This window comes from Myxocyprinus asiaticus, chromosome 45, assembly GCF_019703515.2.
Source record: "Myxocyprinus asiaticus isolate MX2 ecotype Aquarium Trade chromosome 45, UBuf_Myxa_2, whole genome shotgun sequence".
NCBI lineage: Eukaryota > Metazoa > Chordata > Actinopteri > Cypriniformes > Catostomidae > Myxocyprinus > Myxocyprinus asiaticus.
In genome coordinates this window covers 27,049,025-27,067,000 of record NC_059388.1, presented here as the reverse complement: position 1 = coordinate 27,067,000, position 17,976 = coordinate 27,049,025, and the positions used below count along the sequence as shown (strand labels likewise).

The window sequence follows — 17,976 nt, the reverse complement described above, 5'->3', positions numbered from 1 at the left end:
ACAAAACACTTTTTTACCCAGTTTAAAATGATGTGTTATCCTCAGTATTTATATACCTGTATCTTATTACTTTATGGCCATAATATGGAAATGCGTGGAATTCATTAAGAAGTACAGTGCAGACCTATTGAAAGATGTGTGTGTAGTAATTTGTGTTGATTGAGAATTGCTTGCTCTGGATGTGGTATAGTTCATTATTTTGTGATGTATTATATCAAGAGTGTTTGTTTCGTCTGTTTTGGGATTTTTCCTGGATCAATCTCAGGATCTAGAGAGAAAAAGACAAAATGAGCAATCCACTCAGAGGAGAGATGTTCAGATTGTACAAAAATGTAAGAATCATCTGACAGATTCCTTTTGCTTTTTTTTAAATACATGATTCTCGTAATACTTTCATAGAAATTATGGTGAAGTGATAATTTTTGTAAACTTTTATTAGACTCAAAACTGGATGACAGCAAAATCACAAATCAAACAAACAAGATGTGCAACATTGAAACAAATCATAATATTAATTGCTTGGCTAATTTACCTTGACCTATTTGTTTTTTATTCTGTTCTTTTTAAAGCTTCAAATCTTAGATTCATAAAACATCTAAGTAAGCTTACATGTGTATGTGAAAAAAAAAACACTAATTGTACATAGTTAGGGATTTTGCTAGACTGCTTCAGTTTTGTAATACTCTAAGCAGGAGGTTGCGTAGATAACTCTACATCACAGAAAGCGAGGTTGGTTTTTCCAAATGATTTCTCCAGCTCACGCACCAGGTCAAGCCTGCCTGCACCACCAGAAACCTTAAGGTGTGAATAATAGATAATGGTAATAGTTATGAGAGTAGTGCAGGTATGTATGTCTATACTATACACTCACTGAGCACTTTATTAGGAACACTATGGCCCTAATAAACCCAACCTGCCCAACCTGGTCTTCTGCTGTTGTAGCCCATCTGCTCAATGTTCGACGTGTTATGCATTCTGAGATGATATTCTGCTCACCACAATTGTACAGAGTGTTTATCTGAGTTACCATAGCCTTTCTGTCAGCTCGAACCAGTCTGGCTATTCTCCGTTGACCTCTCTCATCAACAAGGCGTTTCTGTCTGCAGAACTGCCGCTCATTGGATGTTTTTTTTTTTTTTGGCACCATTCTGAGTAAACTCTAGAGACTGTTGTGTGTGAAAATCCCAGGAGATCAGCAGTTACAGGAATACTCAAACCAGCCCGTCTGGAACCAACAATCATACCACGGTCGAAATCACTGAGATCACATTTTTTCCCCATTCTGATGGTTGATTTGAACATTAACTGAAGCTCCTGGCCTGTATCTGCATGATTTTATGCACTGCACTGTTGCCACATGATTGGCTACCTAGATAACTGCATAAATGAGTAGGTGTACAGGTGTTTCTAATAAAGTGCTCAGTGAGTGTATACATGCCTATTTATTTATACATACAGTATGTGTTTCAAAAGTATACTTACCTTTTCTTTGAGTACATTGTAGGCTTTGTAACAGGTGAGGTCATTTTTAGATAGTGTAAGTCCAGGCTGCAGTTTTAGCTGTTGACCCCCTTTAAAAAAACATACATTAGTAATTCAAACAAGGAGAGAGAGTATGTATGGTACTTTCAATGCCAAAAACTAAAGAAGATATCTCATACCTGAGATTATGCTGACAATAAGACCCACAATCATGACAGTCAGAGTACCCATTGGACAGAAGTACAGATATGAGAGAGAGTACCAATTATCAGCCAGCCAAGACCTGTTACAAAAATCAACAGGTATGTTCAGTTACTTCACAGCCTATTTTACATTTCGGTGCTGCAAGTGGATTTTTGATATCCAACCCACCCACCTGTCTTGCTTTTCCTCATTCAGGACAAAGTCACTCATAGTTCTTTCAGTGGGACTTGTAGTCCAGTTAAATCCACTTGTTGCCATTGTAACGTTACAACCGTGTGTCATCAGAGCCAGTGGTCTGCTGTTCTCTGGTAATGGATGGTATATCTGTGCCCCTATGCACACCCACAGAGAAAGGGCCAACCCGGCTAGCAGCCCTGCCAATCCACCCTAAAGCAACCATACTCAGTGATACATTTAAATGAAATAGATAATTATATAAAAATCTACAGTAACCATGCTGACTTTTGAGTTGGCGCAGGGAAACAGGACAGCAAGAGAAAATAGGCCCAGCAGAGGTCCGCCAATCACTCCAACGATACTAATAGCAGACTGTTGAGGAACAAAGAGACAGCTAAGTGGATGATGACTTTATACCATCATCCACTTAGCTGTTTATATTTATTAATCTGTACTAAATATTTTTAACATACCTGTAGCATCCCTCCCATTAAAGATGCAAGTCCAGCCATTCCAATGCACACAACACCATAAAACAAGCCTGTATTTGGGGGTGTATCATCAAACAAATTAGTCAAAATGATTGATTGTGCATTAAAGGGCTCTAAGAATAAATATTCACTCACTCGTGCCCTTTGATGCCCAGGAGAGCTGCCTCTCTGACAGGCTGAGGTATGGCTGGATCAGATCTGCAATAGTTACTGCAGCCAGAGCATTTACACTGGACGAGACTGTACTGTAACCAAACAGTACAGAAGCGCTTTGAAAAAGTTTTTCAAAGCGCTTCTGTGATAAATGTGATATAGAATGGGATTTTTCACCTAAAAATGAAAATTCTGTCATCATTTACTCAAAAATTGTCATTCCAAACCCATAAGGAGATAATAATACTAATTCCTTACATTTATATAGTGCTTTTCTAGGCACTCAAAGCACTTTACATAGTATAGGGGGAATCTCCTCAGCAACCACCAGTGTGCAGCATCCACCTGGATGATGTGACAGCAACCATAGTGCACCAGTACGCTCACCACACACCAGCTATTGGTGGAGAGGAGAGAGTAGAGTTATAGAGCCAATTAATTAATTGATGGGGATTATTAGGAGGCCATGATTGAGAAGGGCTAATGGGGGGAATTTGGCCAGGACACTGGGGTTACACCACTACTCTTTACAAGAAATATCCTGGGATTTTTAATGACCACAGAGAGTCAGGACCTCGGTTTAACATCTCATCCAAAAGCATAGTATCCATTTTACAGTATAGTGTCCCCGTCACTATACTGAGGCGTTAGGACCCACACAGACCACAGGGTAAGCACCCGCTGCTGGTCTCCTTAATATCTCTACCTGCAGCAACCTTAGTTCTCCTCAGGAGGTCTCCCAACCGGGTACTGGCCAGGCTTAACCCTGCTTAGCTAAGGTGAGCAACCAGGCAAGAGCTGCAGGGTGATATGGCTGCTGGCTGAGAGGTTTGGCAGAATGCTAGCTTCAGTCACCATACATTTTAATTGTATGAGAAAAAGATGCAGTGAATGTTAATGGATAACTGCGTTCCACAGAAGAAAGAAAGTCGTATGGGTTTGGAACCATATGAGGGTGAGTAAAAGTGAGTTTTCATTTTTTGGTAAACTATCCCTTTAAAAGAGATCAAACCTTAAAGTGCCACTGTATGCTGCTGCCACAAACAATCCTGGCAGACCAGGGTATTCGTTCAAGATATCCAACACCAGGTATGGCATAAGCTTATTATATTATAGAGAGATACGCATATAGACTTAATGAAGGATCATACAACAATATCCACAGAAAATAATCAAATAAATAAATAAATGCTGTGTCGTATTAATCAAATTTATATTTTAATTTAATTTATATGCTCAGTGCAGCAGAGAAGTAAAAGGCCTTTCTGCACTGCTAAATGTGTTGTACCTGGTCTTGAGCGGACACCTTTCTTGCTGTCCATGGATCACAGTTCTTATAAACGGAGTATAAACATAAGCCACTAAATACTGAGCACAAAGTGATAGCCCAGAGTGACACTAAGTTAATGTATAAGGCCCTGAATACAGACATAAACACACAGAGACAGAAAAATGGTTCAGTTACATATTGCTTTCCTTCCACTCTGAATTTAAGTATTATGTTTGTGCATTACTCACATTTTGGCATGGAACAGTGACTTGCATGATATGTATCTTTGCACCTGAGCTTGATTGATACCATAGACGCTGGTCCAGAGGAATGTTCCTCCCACCGTGATGGTCCAGAATGTGTGTCTCCTCAGAGGGTTTGGATCAAAGCTGAGAAGGGTGGCACAGAGTGAGAGGAAGCAATCTTTTATTATGCAGCATTCCTGTACCTGTCAGTCATCACATAACTTACTCCCATAGGTTGAGCCGACCCCCCTGGGTGGAGTCACTGATAATAGTGGAGATCCCATCCTGCAGCAGCACTGATTGAAAAATGACAGCCAAGAGCCCGGCTAACATGATGCCCACCTGGAACACGTCCGTCCAGACCACTGCCTTAAGACCACCCTGCCAGGGCAAAGGGAAAACCATTTGTGACCCACAATTTGATAAATATCTTATAATGTCAATTCCAAGAAGAACAAGTGCGACTACATATTTCAATATAGGCATATGGAGCACAGTGACAAGTACTGTATACATAGATCATTATTTATTTTATAGGCATAGTAATTATACTGACCAAATAACTAAATATGTCTAAATAAGCGTGTGCATTAGGTGTCCAAATACTTTTTGGGATAACTGTATATATATATTTACATATGTCTATTATTTTGCAGTATTGATAATTTGGATGGACCATTGTTCCCACAATTTGTTGCTTGTGTTTTAGTGTACTTACTAATGTACAGTAGAGGGTGCAGACCACTCCGGTTGACACGACAGCACCCCAGAGATCTATACCTGTTACTGAGAGGTGAAAAGAGAGAAGAGAATTCACTTGACTACACTGTGGTTTATCAAGAACGCTTAAAGGGTTAGTTCACCCAAAAATGCTCTCATTATTTACTCACCCTCATGCCATCCCAGATATGTATGACTTTCTTTCTTCTAAAGAACATAAACAAATTTTTTTAGAAGAATATCTCCGCTCTGTAGGTCCATACAATGCAAGAGAATGGTGACCAGAACTTTTAAGCTCCAAAAAGGAGATAAAGGCAGCATAAAAGTAATCCATCAGACTCCAATGGTTTAATCAATGTCTTCTGAAGCGAAGCAGTTGGTTTTGGGTGAGAACAGACCAAAATATAACTTCTTTTTCACTGTACATCTTGACAGCAGTCTCCTTGGCGATCATGATTTCAATCTTGATTACACGTCCTTTAGTGCCATCTAGTGCTCTGCATATGCGTCAAGGACTAGGAAGTGTAATCGAGCTTGAAATCATGATTGTGCTTAGAGACTGCAATGTCAAGATGTACAGTGAAAAGGAGTTAAATTTTGGTCTATTCCCACACAAAACCAACTGGATCGCTTCAGAAGACACTGATTAAACCACTGGAGTTGTATGGATTGCTTTTATGCTGACTTTATCTCCTTTTTGGAGCTTCAAAGTTTTGGTCACCATTCACTTACATTGTATAGAGCAGAGTAAGATATTTTTCTAAAAATCTTCATTTGTGTTCTGCAGAAGAAAGAAAGTCATACACATCTTAGTGTGACTAAATTTGAAATTTTGGGTGAACTAACCCTTTAAAGCACAATGCACTTAACTAGAGATGTAATGCCAGACAAATACAGTTCAATTTCAGAAAACAAAGCAAAGGCTTTTGGCTCAAGAATAAGGTTAAACAAGGATAAATATGGTTATTAATTAGCTGCTTCTGTTAATTATAGAACTGTTTAAAATTCCTACCTTGGTTTAAAGCCAAAGCCGGAGCATAAATAACCAGACCTGTGTACAGTACCTGAAAAATGGGAAGAATTCACTTTCACGCTTCATCCCTGCATTAGTTCACTGTACTGGATGATTTGATTAGACACATTCAAAGTACACTGATACTGTAGCAAAAAAAAGTGTACTCACTGTCTGTATAATAAAGAGGACTGTTCCAAATAGTCTAATTACTTTATTGTAGCGCATTTCCAAATACTGCAAGAAGATTAGCGAAAGAAAAATATTTCAAAATAAGTTACAGCTGCATTTAATAAAAATAAATGCATTATATCAACACTATGACACTTTGAATACACTTTGAAAAAAATTTTGAGGGATAAATCAAGAAGGAATAGCTCTTTACGCAAACAATTGCAGGTTAACACTTTTTACAGTTTAGTTTACAGTGTAGTCCGATTATAGTGAATATGCTATTTTAGATCATATATGTAACATTTGTATGAAACTTTGTCTCTGTCATCGCATTGGCTTATCTTACCTCATAGGTGCTGGTAATGCCCAGTCTGTAGAAGATAGGCATGAAAATTTCAGAACTAACAACCACCATCAGAATGTAGGAAAAGCAGATGAGGACGAAGATGGCTCCATATTGATACACTTCCACCGGGGTCCCCAGCACTGTTATAGCTGACATAAAGCTGGCTGTCAAGGACAGGGCCACAGGTACTGCAGTCATACTCCGTCCACCCACCAGAAAATCATTGGAGCTGCTCTGACCTCGTCCAGCGAATGCGTAGTACACCCCAATGCCTGCAGAGATGACAAGCATCAAGGTGAAGACCACATAGTCCCACAAACTGAAAGATGCTGAAGAGGGTGTCATCTTGGTGACCTTCTGGAGAACAGGACCTCTTGATTTTACAAGGTATTCTTTGCAGGTTTATTTAGCAAAATATTGATGGTGACCATCAAGAATTTACTCATCAAAAGCTTATTGGTCAGATCCAGTCATGTTAGCAGGTCACAGATTGTGTCATGACAGAGAGATTTCTTGATTCTTTTGTGTGGTCCCTCTTTTCTGTGTGGCCAGTCAGATATACTCTGGACAGGTAACTCACTGTACTTCCAGCTCAGGGGGTGTGATTGTTCTCTGAGCTACATACCTGTCTTCAACCCTCCCCTAACAAGTCCATCCCTGCTCATTTTTTGCAGCTGGACTGCAGCCTTTTTTTTCTTCTCTCCAGTAATTAGATGGTGCATTTATTACTGTGTGCGAGGAGAGAGAAAATTAATTCACCTGTTAATTTTTGCAAATCTAGCCTATTATTTACCCCAGTTTTAATAAATGCAAATTAGGTAATCAACTATAGTGACATATTTATTATAGAATCACTAGACTAGAGAATCCTTGTCTTGCCTTGTGTGTATAATTATACAAGTCACTCTGCACAACAACGAAACATACATGAACTAGCGTCTTAAAGGAATGTTCCGGGTTCAGTACAAGGTAAGCTCAATTGACAGCATTTGTGGCATAATACTGATTACCACAAAAAAATAAATTTTACTTGGCCCTCATTTTCTTAAAAAATAAAAAGAAGAAGCAAAAATCTGGGTTCCATTGAGGCACTTACAATGGAGGTGAATGGGGCCAATCCGTAAACATTACAACACTCACTCTTTCAAAAGTATAGCCACAAGACATAAACAATATAAGTGTTAACATGATTTTAGTGTAATAAAATCACTTACTAAACTTTTCTTTGTAAAGTCATAGCCAATTGGACCACTTCGTTTCCATGACGATGTAATGCCAACAAACCCTAAAACCCTAAAACAAACGTAAAAATAAATATTTAAACAAATTTACAGGTCAAATAATATGTGTTTGATCAGAAGTATAATAAAAAATTATATTAAAATAGAAGCTTCAGATTTCTGCATTTAAACCCTCCGAAAATGGCCACATTCACTTCCATTGTAAGTGCCTCAATGAAAACGTGATTTTTGCTTTTTTTTTTTTTTTTTTAAGAAAATGACGCACGAGTCTAAAGTATTTCTGTGGTAATCAACATTATGCCAAATGTTGTAGATTGAGCTTAATTTATATTTAACCCAAAAATAAAATAAAATAATAGATTATCTGTTTCCCATACATTTTTTTGTGTCACACAGCATAAGTCAGCATCACACTTTTAGAAAAACTGCACCTGTCAGAAAAACAGGTGTATATGAGCGACAATTGTCTCATAAATATCGCTACATGGAGTTCTGGAGAAAATAAAAAATAAAAAACTACGCCTTCTATAAAACATTCTGATGTAAAAATTTCCACTGAGGTAAAAGGTAGAAGTTGGGTACGTGTCAGGTCATGTTTTCTTTAGCAAGGGTCAGATTTTCATTCTTACGTTTCGATTTAAACCAGGTAATATGTTGTAGTTCCTTATAAAGTTGCCAATGCCAAATGGCAATTTTTATTTGCATTGGTTAGCCTACTTAGCGATGGACTAGCTACAGATGACAAGCAGTGTTGAGTAAGTTACTCTAAAAAAGTAATTAATTATTAACTACTAATTACATCTTCTACAGTGTAATTAGGTTACTGTACTAATTACTCTGTCTGAAAAGTAACTGCATTACTTATTACTAATTACTTTCTAAAACCCTGAATAACCTCGACCAGATGAACAATACAAGGATAGACATGAAACTGTTCTTTTAATTCTTTCAAATAAATCATATAAAATCAAATAAATTATTCATGAACCAGCCAAATAATTTAAGGGGGCTGCATTAAATTAGAAAACATGCATTTTAACATTAGCCTTTTAATTTTAAATTAACTTTTGTTTTATATAGAATTGTTCTATAGTTATATAGAGTAATCACTTACTTTACTTTTTTAAATGAAAAAGTAATTTCATTACAGTAATTCATTACTTAGTACCCAACACTGCAATTCAGCATACATTTTAGAAAAAAATTAAATATACTATGAAATGTCTGATGTAATATTCAGTCAAATTAAATAGGAATTTACAAGGCTTATAGTAGGTTTAGAATAATTGTTAGAACTGTGAAATAGACCAAGAAAATATCTTTGAGAAAAATAACGCTTGAGACTTTCCTTTTGAAAAACAGTAAAGTGCGTCACTGGTGTACCCATAATGCATCAGTCAACATGGCGGCGTCCTGAAGAGGCATGTGTATCAGCCATTTCACAGCCGTTCACCACAAATCTAGCTTATTTTGAATCACGGGAGTTACTGAAGTTTTGTTTTGGTCGTTTGATAATTCAATAAAAATGAAGCTCAAAAACAAGCCCTCATCTCATAAGTCAGAAAACACTTTCCGGGTAAGTTTACTTCGTAAGTGGTGGAGACCACTGTTCATGCTGGAGAGTACTGTAAATACTGTTCACCTATGTGACAAAAATCGCTATGTATTATTTACAATACATTTGCTTTGAACGGCCATATATGACACATGATTAACAGTATTTTAAGATATTAATTTAATCTATAATGTTGAATGTGCCCTTAGTATAATAAAAAATTTTTTTCCAAACTGATATTTCCTCTCAGTTATTATGTTTTTAGTGGAATCAACTGTCTGTCTTTATTTTGTTTCAGTTTCGCACGTTTTCTGAGAGGCTCGCAAATGTAAACATTGATGTCATCCATCGAATTGATCGGACGGGAAGTTATGCAGAGGTATGTTTATCCCAGATAATTAAATTTCTTGTCATATTATACAGTATCTAACTGCTAAACTATAAGATTGGATTATAGAATTAACAGTGTTTGACGAATTTTCAAATTGACTGTTTTCCCAAACAGGAAGTAGAAACCTATTTTTTTGAGGGCCTATCAAAATGGAGAGACCTGAATTTAACAGAACACTTCAGTAAGTGATTGTGTTTTAGTGGTAGTGTGACGTCCATTCTCCTGTTCAGCAATGTTTATTACATATACATGAGCACTTATCCAATTAACTATTCTACAGCGACATTTCTACGAGAGGTGTCAAACAAGAGCCAGTCCTTCAATATGCTGGTCTTCCATCAAAATGCCATTGTGGAAAGTCTGAAGACTCACATGTTAGTGAAGAACAGCATGGCTTACCAACCTTTACTGGAGTAAGTGGCTCTCAGCTTGTTCTCGATTGTTAAAATGTGCCATATAAGAGCGACTGATGTTGTCATGGTACCTCATCCCATAAGGAGAACATTGGACTGACATAGTTTCTCCCGCTTGCTTCCAGTCTTGTAGTTCAGCTTGCACGAGACCTCCAGATGGACTTTTACCCCCACTTCACTGATTTCTTTGTCATCATCACATCTTTACTGGACACACAAGACACTGAGGTGTTGGAATGGGCCTTCACATGCTTGTCTTACCTGTACAAATACCTCTGGAGACTGATGGTTAAGGATATGGACAAGATATACAGGTGAGGAAACTGTGAGACAAGGCTCACATGGTTTTGAAGTAGACAAGTAGAATTAGCAGATCGTTGTCCCTACATCATATTCCTGTTTCAAATGAATAGTTCACCCAAAAATTAAAGTTCTTTCATCATTTACTCACCCTTATGTTGTCCCAAACATTTATGCTGTAAGAATCATTGTAAGAGTAAGCGCTGCTGGAAAATTCTTCAAAGAAGTCTCCTTTTAGTGTTCCACAGAAAAAAATAACAGCGTAACTTGAGGGTGAGTAAATCATGAATATACATTTTTTGCTGAACTGTTTCTGTAAATATAAACAAGGATTACAGATGCTTAGTCATAGATTATAGAATTACAGGGCATTATTTCTCACCGCATTTCTTATGTTAAAATCAGTCTTTACAGTAAACTTCTGTCTCACAAGAAGGATCACATTCGTAACTTTGCTGCTGAGAGCTTCTCTTTTTTGATGAGAAAGGTGAGTCTTTTATGTCCTGAAACTCGATAACTATATGCTTTGTGTTATTATTTGCAGGCTAAATTAGATGTGTTTGTGTCTTGTCCCACAGGTTCCAGATTATGATGCTCTCTTCACACTCATGTTCATGGATCTAACTAATCACCCTCAGAAGGCAAAAGGAGTAGGTCAGCTGATCTTTGAGATGTGTCGAGGAGTCTGCAACATGTTCCACTCCTGTGCCACTAAGGTGAGATAACTACATTAAAACCAAATGCGTCATCTACTCCAGGGGTTTCCAACCTTTTTTGTCAGCTGAAGCCCTATGATCTGAAACTTTAACCAGGCTCTTCCAGTGGTGCTGCGGAAGCTTGGCCCAGCAGTCGGGCAAGATGTTGTTCTGTCTTGGGACACCATTAAAGAAGCTCTGGATCATATGGTTGAGTCTTCAGCCAACTATGTTGACAGAGAGCACCTGCTGCTGCTGTGGGACTCTTTAGAGGTGAGTGGAAATGAAGGAAGAGGCAGAGAAGCATCACTTCCATTATTAGACAATTCGTATTGCATTGTCTGTGCTGTCTTTGTCTTAATAGCATGGTGACCTGCTTTTGGAAACATTGTAATGTATTATGAGTCATTAGTGGTTTGTTTTATGCAGGACTCTCTAAAAGAAGTTCTTGGAAAGCTAGAGACGAGTGATACCAACCAAGCTAATGAACATATGGAGAGGGTCCTGTATGTCTACCACACCCTGGTGGAGCATCGCAAAGGAGCCAAGATCACAAAACCACTGTCTGTCTATGAGGTGTGTATTTGCGTTCTTTCTGAATTACTCAAAAACTCATATACTTGTTGTTCTTCCCCATTGGACCGCTAAACTTTTCCTTTTTGTTGTTGTTATATTTAGACACTTCTTCAGCTAGTTCAGGCATCAGGACTTTCATACTCCTGCTGCAGGCTGCTTTTACAAATATTCACATCCCTATTGATGGGGGAGAATATATCATTACCTGCAAGCAGTATCCAGGAACTGGTGAAAAAGGTGGGTTTAAAGAAATCGTTTACTCAAAAATGTTCTCATCATTTACTCACCCTTATGCCATCCCAGATGTGTATGACTTTCTTTCTTCTGCAGAACACAAACAAATATTTTTAGAAGAATATCTCAGCTCTGTTGGTCCATAAAATACAAGTGAATGGTGACCACAATTTTGAAGCTCCAAAAAGCACATAAAGGCAGCATAAAGGTAATCGATAAGACTCCAGTGGTTTAATCCATGTCTACTGAAGCGATCCAATCGGTTTTGGGTGAAAACAGACCAAAATGTAACTCCTTCATTATAAATCTTGACATCAGCGATTTCAAGCTCGATTGCATTTCCAAGTACCATCTGAGTATGCGTTAAGCACTAGGAAGTGTATTTGAGCTTAAAATCATTATTGTGCCTATAGATTGCATTGGCAAGATAAATAGTAAAAAAAAAAAAAAAAAGGAGATACATTTTGGTCTTTTTTTCACCCAATATCTATCGGATCGCTTCAGAAGACATTGATTAAACCACTGGAGTCATATAGATTACTTTTATGCTGCCTTTGTGCTTTTTGGAGTTTTGGTCACCAATCACTTGCATTGTATGGACCTACAGAGCTGAGATATTCTTAAAATCTATTTGTTCTGCAGAAGAAATTAAGTCATACACATCTGGGATGGCATGTGTAAATAATAAGCAGTAAATAATAAGACAATTTTCCCTTTAATATACACCCTCACAAATGTTTGTGTGCATCTGTTCAGCATATGACATTACTTCCTCTCTCTATCTCATGCAGGTCTTCCAAAGCAGGATGGACAGAGATCTCATATTGTCATTTGCGAAAGAGGTGTTTGACATGAAACAGTTTGAGCAGGTCAGTTTTAACCCTCTTTCAGTTGGACTGTGGTGTGAAAGCATTTTTACGATCAACTTTTTACCTGTTTTAAGGAAGTGAAGAAGTATCTTCTGTATGTTTCTCTAGTTGTTCTTGCCAAGTATGCTACAGTATCTTGAGCAGCTGTTCTTAAGTGAGGACTCTGTGAACAGACAGCTGGTTCTGGAGCTGCTGGTTGGTCTGATTCTGTCCAAAGCTCCGCCCCCCACTGACGGCTCCATGGCTTTTGAGAAGTACCCTTTGGTCTTCACCGGACATACTGTCAGGTGAGAGTTTGCCTAGTGCGCTGTTTTTAAGTTGCCTTGCATTTAAATGCATCATATGTAAATAAATACTTTCAATTCTGTTTTAGGTCGACTGGTCCTGAAAGAGAACAGGCAATCTCTGTTCCCCAGCAGATCCTGTCTCTTATAGACATCCCCGTTGACCAGACACTCTCTGACCTTTCCCATCCTTGGGCTGCATTGGTGCTTCTCCCACATGTTAGGTAAAGGACTTATTATTTTAAACAGGAGCACAATGTGTTGTTTGGTATTTGTATACAAATTTGGCAACCAGGACATTGTTTTGCAGGCCGTTAGAAGCAGCGAGTGTTATACCAACCGTCACTGCACTGCTGAACAGATTACTGCGTGAAGTGTGCAGTGAAACACTGGGAAGAGGTTTGTGAATTGTGTGTGTAGAGCTTGAATGTCTTGGGTACCTTCTTGTTTAAGATTTAGTGTGTTCCTAATACCTTCCTTTTGTTCCATTAGGGGGACTCTTTGTAGCCCGACAGGCTCTAAGCACACTGCACAGCTTCAAGGAGACAGCGGCAGTATTGTCACTGCTGCCAGTAGAGCTGATCAGAAACACTTTAGAGTATGTGCCTCCATATGTACCACTTTAAGTGTCAGAACATTCTGGTAAAAGAGAATCCTTTTTCTTGTTAGATTCTGAAACTTACAAAAAGTAATGTGTTTCCATTCAATACAGGAAATTCCCCACTGATCTTTCAGCATTGTTGCTGGGAGATCTGTACTACACCAGACTCTCACTCATCGGCTGCACAGCTCAGCTATCCCAAGATTCCCTGCTGGAATTGTACCACATTCTACAATCCAACTTTTCTTCAAACATTTCCAAGGTGCAGTTTTGACATGACAGAATTGTTCATTCATTTATGAGTACATTTGCAGATGTTACAGATTTGTTATCCTCCGCAGATTCGCCTGCTGACTCTCAGAATGATGTCCAACTTTGAGGCTAATCTTCGTAAACCAGCAGAGGTACCCATTGTAAGATAAGATCTTCAAATGTTGCAGCAATGGCTGTGAAAAGCCATATTCATCTGTTTCTTAATAAATTGAATTGTGTTGTCTTTAGGGAGAGGAGAGCTCCAATTCGCAGACAGTGTTCGCCATCTGTCTGCAGGCAGAGCAGATACCAGCCACAGTGCAAGACTACAGGGAAAAGCTGCTACACCTGCGTAAACTGCGCCATGACCTCGTGCAGCCCTGTCTGCCCCAGGGACCTTTCCATGAGGTAGAACTTAAAACAAATAGTTAATTATCAGTGATCAATGATCAATTATTATTGAATAGCAGTGTCTTGTAGTATAAATATGTAATGCTTGTTTTACAGGTTCCACTTCGTTATCTTATCGCAATGCTGTTCATCAATTTCAGACCTCTGTGGGATGCTGTCATTGATCTGATAGTGTAAGTGAGGCACCAACAGTCATTGATTTTTTTACATTTTAAATTTTTCTCCCCCTTTTCTCCCCAATTTGGAATGCCCAATTCCCAATGCGCTCTAAGTTGTCATGGTGGCGTAGTGACTCAATCTGGGTGGCGGAGGACGAATCTCATTTGCCTCTGTGTCGGAGACCGTCAGTCCGCACATTTTATCACGTGGCTTGTTGAGCGCATTACCACGGAGACATAGCGCGTGTGGAGGCTTCACGCTATTCTCTGCAACATCCACACGCCCCACCGAGAGCGACCCACATTATAGCGACCACGAGGAGGTTACCCCATGTGACTCTACCCTCCCTAGCATATTTCTTAACCGGGCCAATTTGGTTGCTTAGGAGACCTGGCTGGAGTCACTCAGCACGGCCTGGATTCGAACTTGTGACTCCAGGGGTGGTAGTCAGCGTCTTTACTCACTGAGCTACCCAGGCCCCATAACAGTCATTGATTGATTTTGTTGACGTGGTATTTTTGTCCTTAATATTTCTTAATATCTTTGGTTTAATATGCTTTCATCTGCTCAGGACCCATGCAAAAGACATGGACAGCAAGTCATTCTGGAAGGTCTACTATGAACATCTGGTGATGGTCGCAGGTTTAGCTGGTGAGTTCTCATTTATGATAATGTGCGAATAAGGATGGTCATATCTTAATGTTTTTTAAGCCTTGCTGTAGTTTCTATAAATGGAAACCAATAAGTGTCTATCCTATCTGATTCTCAGAGGAAGAGCTTCAGGCAGAAGATGAAGACGACGAGGAGGATGGCGGTGGTAAAGGTCAATCCTCAGGGCAGAACAGAGGGCCGGGGACAGATGTGATTGACAGCGGAGATGTGGGAGTACTGTTTCTGGAGCAGCTGGACCTGGCAGCAGACCCCAGCGAACGTACGGACTTCACCAACTTCCGCGGCCTGCTGTGGCAAGCCATGGCAATGTTTCCAGAAAGAGTGGAGCCACGAAGCCGAGAGCTCAGCCCGTTACTGCTGCGATTCATTAGGTTTGTTTGTGGGAAAATCTGATTTTTATACCAGCTTTTACAGTGACCACTTTTCCATTTGAATAAATCTGGTCACCAGTTCTCCATATTTCTGTTCTTTTCATTTATTTGCAGTAATGAGTTCTACCCAGCCGACCTGCTGGTGGCTCCCACCCAAGACCTCACGAAGAAGAGCAGCTCTTCATCAGAGCAAGAGATGGGTGAAGAAGCAGATGCTGACATGGAAGAAGATAAGGAGGAAGATTCCAAACAATCCAAAAGGAAGATGCCGAGAAGAGCAGCGGCCAAGTAAGATATGATCTGATCTTCTGACACCCCGCTTTTTCCTCTAGTGACCTACTTAAAGAATGCCCATGTGTGATATATGAGACACGGATGTTTGTTTCTCATCAAGATCTGCATTGTTTTGTTATAGGCAGCTTTTTGCTCACTTGAAGGTCTTCTCCAAATTCACCAACCCCAAAGCTTTATATCTGGAGCCAAGCTTGAATGAACTATATACACAGGTAGAGTTTCCCAGGTTTGTTTCAAAACTATTTCTGCCAGTCAATGACTGGTGAACAGCTAGCTAAGACTCATTCTTTCTCTAAACCGACAGCTTCTGTGCCATAAAGACCAGCTAATACAGAAAATAGCCCTGGACTGTTTGATGGCATACAAAGACCCAAACATTCTACCTTACAAGTAAGAACTCCACTGCAATGCACCAACATACACAGTCAGCCCTTTTCTTACTTTCCACACTTCATTTTTCTTCTTTCAGAAACTGTAACAACTCTGTATTAAGGTTTTATACAGTAAGAAACTAGGTCAGTGTGTGAATAGAATGCTTTATATCCAGAACAGTGACTGATGGTATCTAACAGCAAACTTCTTGGGTTACCTGTGGAGATACTGGAATGCACCAATTGCCTCAGGAAGTCTTTAGTCAATTATAATATTCATTTCACATCTCTGGGTTGCTATTAAGTCGCTTTTGTCATTTGGCTCAGGAAAAAAAATACCTAGAGGCAACCATGACTGACCTAATTTCTAATCTGTTATCAGGGATATGTTTTGTATGGAGCCCTTTAGAGGACAGGGTGGGAATTTTGTATCTGAAATAGCTTGGCGTGCCCTCGCAATAGATTTACCATGGTTTTACTACTGTAACCATATTTTAACCATGATATTCGTAGTGAAACCATAGTGATAATACAGGAAAATGAAAACTGCTAATAAAATCATAATTTTGTGGTTATTAAAGTTTTACTGTACAAATACCATAGTTTAACTATGGTTTACTATAGTAATATTGTAAACTGCAGTAACCATAGTTTTTGGCGGAAATAATTTTTCTATGTTAATATTGTGGTAACCATGATTTTTGTTTTGTTTTTTGGTTTTAATACAGTATACTGTATCCATATAGATGTAGCGGTGGTGGCGTAGCGGGCTTAATCACATAACTGGTAATCAGAAGATTGCCGGTTCAATCCCCACAGCCACCACCAAGGCACTTAACTCCAGGTTGCTCCAGGGGAATTGTCCCTGTAATAAGTGCACTGTAAGTTGCTTTGGATCAAAGCGTCTGCCAAATGCATAAATGTAAATATAGTAACCATAGTTTTACTATAGAAAAGCCATAGTAATTATTGTGATTTACTATGGTGTTACTACAATATTTGTGATAATATAGTTTTAATTTTCCTCTATTATTACTATGGTCTTACTACAAATACTATAGTAAAACCATAGTAAATTTATTGCGAAGGAACGCAAAACTATTTCAGAAAAAAATTCCCTTCCTGTCCTCTATGGGGCTCTGTAGTTTTGTGCTAAGAAATTATTATTATTATTTATTTTTTTTTTTTTTTCAGACTTGAACTTCCTGTGGAGATGCATTTACACTTTTAAACATTTCCCAATAGTTTAAATGTTTTATTTTATTTTTCTCATTTATTTTTAGGGGTTTAACTAATATAATGTATGCTTTTCTAAGCAGTGACGCAGCACTGGCATTCCTCAGGGGTTTTGGTTTAGGCCCAAATAATGATTCATTTTACAGTTAATTTGTGATTTGTTTACAGAGAGAACTTGGAGAATCTTCTGGACGATAAGCATTTCAAAGATGAAATTGTCCATTTTAACATCTCAGAGGAAGGAGCAGTGGTGCTGCCATCACACCGACCCAAACTCATCCCCATTCTAATGAGGTGTGTGTTTACACACACACATTATACATGTGAAAAATTTGAATGTTCCACAGTTGTATCCTTTCCAAGGGTGAATTTGATGCGCCCGCAGTGAGTAGTTTGTATTTTTCCTGTAGGATTCTGTACGGGCGGATGCGCACTAGGGTTGGTAATAAGTTTCAGGGTAAGGCGAGCTCAGCCTCACGCTCCTCGATAGTGCTGCGCTTCCTGGCCGGCTGCCAGCCGGAGGAGATGGGCATGTTCATAGATCTTCTGCTGGAGCCCATCTGTCATCATAATGAAGGTACTGAGTCAGACACACACTATCTAAATGGGGACTTTCCATCGGTTTCTGTTGTCCCTAAATTAAACTTTTTTTCATTTATTAAAACAGACTGTTCAGCAGTAAACTTAATTTTTTGCCTTTAGAAATACATTAGTTAACAACATTGAATAATGTAGTTCAAAAATTCATCAGAAATATCTCTTTCTATTATTTGTGGT

The 17,976-nt window shown here is 38.8% G+C and overlaps 2 protein-coding genes across 2 annotated transcripts in view; one reads left to right on the top strand and one right to left on the bottom strand.

The window, feature by feature from the left end:
• Nucleotides 1–684: 684 nt before the first annotated feature.
• Nucleotides 685–6,622, bottom strand: slc5a8 (solute carrier family 5 member 8). The gene is made up of 15 exons (XM_051687994.1): nt 6,275–6,622; nt 5,926–5,991; nt 5,755–5,806; nt 4,741–4,808; nt 4,249–4,403; nt 4,026–4,166; nt 3,796–3,925; nt 3,520–3,608; nt 2,490–2,599; nt 2,337–2,404; nt 2,149–2,235; nt 1,859–2,073; nt 1,662–1,765; nt 1,483–1,571; nt 685–795 (listed from the first exon to the last, which is right to left on the bottom strand). Exons 1-15 carry the CDS (start codon nt 6,617–6,619, stop codon nt 685–687), a joined length of 1,830 nt encoding a protein of 609 aa, XP_051543954.1. The 5' UTR covers nt 6,620–6,622.
• Nucleotides 6,623–8,907: 2,285 nt separating this feature from the next.
• Nucleotides 8,908–17,976, top strand: part of LOC127435057 (small subunit processome component 20 homolog) — a 28,420-nt gene continuing 19,351 nt past the window's right edge. The window contains exons 1-26 of the mRNA XM_051688203.1: nt 8,908–9,091; nt 9,369–9,449; nt 9,576–9,642; nt 9,742–9,874; nt 10,000–10,188; nt 10,580–10,661; nt 10,753–10,890; nt 10,987–11,142; nt 11,299–11,445; nt 11,548–11,682; nt 12,471–12,548; nt 12,657–12,835; nt 12,922–13,056; nt 13,143–13,231; nt 13,325–13,430; nt 13,545–13,695; nt 13,775–13,837; nt 13,935–14,093; nt 14,193–14,269; nt 14,827–14,906; nt 15,025–15,298; nt 15,413–15,586; nt 15,714–15,804; nt 15,897–15,982; nt 17,368–17,493; nt 17,610–17,776. Of these exons, the coding sequence (XP_051544163.1) occupies nt 9,041–9,091; nt 9,369–9,449; nt 9,576–9,642; nt 9,742–9,874; nt 10,000–10,188; nt 10,580–10,661; nt 10,753–10,890; nt 10,987–11,142; nt 11,299–11,445; nt 11,548–11,682; nt 12,471–12,548; nt 12,657–12,835; nt 12,922–13,056; nt 13,143–13,231; nt 13,325–13,430; nt 13,545–13,695; nt 13,775–13,837; nt 13,935–14,093; nt 14,193–14,269; nt 14,827–14,906; nt 15,025–15,298; nt 15,413–15,586; nt 15,714–15,804; nt 15,897–15,982; nt 17,368–17,493; nt 17,610–17,776 (3,214 nt within the window). The 5' untranslated portion in view covers nt 8,908–9,040. The remainder of the gene's footprint in view (nt 9,092–9,368; nt 9,450–9,575; nt 9,643–9,741; nt 9,875–9,999; nt 10,189–10,579; nt 10,662–10,752; nt 10,891–10,986; nt 11,143–11,298; nt 11,446–11,547; nt 11,683–12,470; nt 12,549–12,656; nt 12,836–12,921; nt 13,057–13,142; nt 13,232–13,324; nt 13,431–13,544; nt 13,696–13,774; nt 13,838–13,934; nt 14,094–14,192; nt 14,270–14,826; nt 14,907–15,024; nt 15,299–15,412; nt 15,587–15,713; nt 15,805–15,896; nt 15,983–17,367; nt 17,494–17,609; nt 17,777–17,976) is intronic.

Excerpts from the sequence above, each read along its gene's own strand:
- slc5a8 (XM_051687994.1), bottom strand. The coding sequence starts at position 6,619 with ATGACACCCTCTTCAGCATCTTTCAGTTTGTGGGACTATGTGGTCTTC. Across the intron at positions 4,404-4,740 it reads GCACCCTCTACTGTACATTA|GGTGGTCTTAAGGCAGTGGT; the intron begins GTAAGTACACTA and ends TTGCCCTGGCAG. Across the intron at positions 2,236-2,336 it reads TAATGGGAGGGATGCTACAG|TCTGCTATTAGTATCGTTGG; the intron begins GTATGTTAAAAA and ends GTTCCTCAACAG.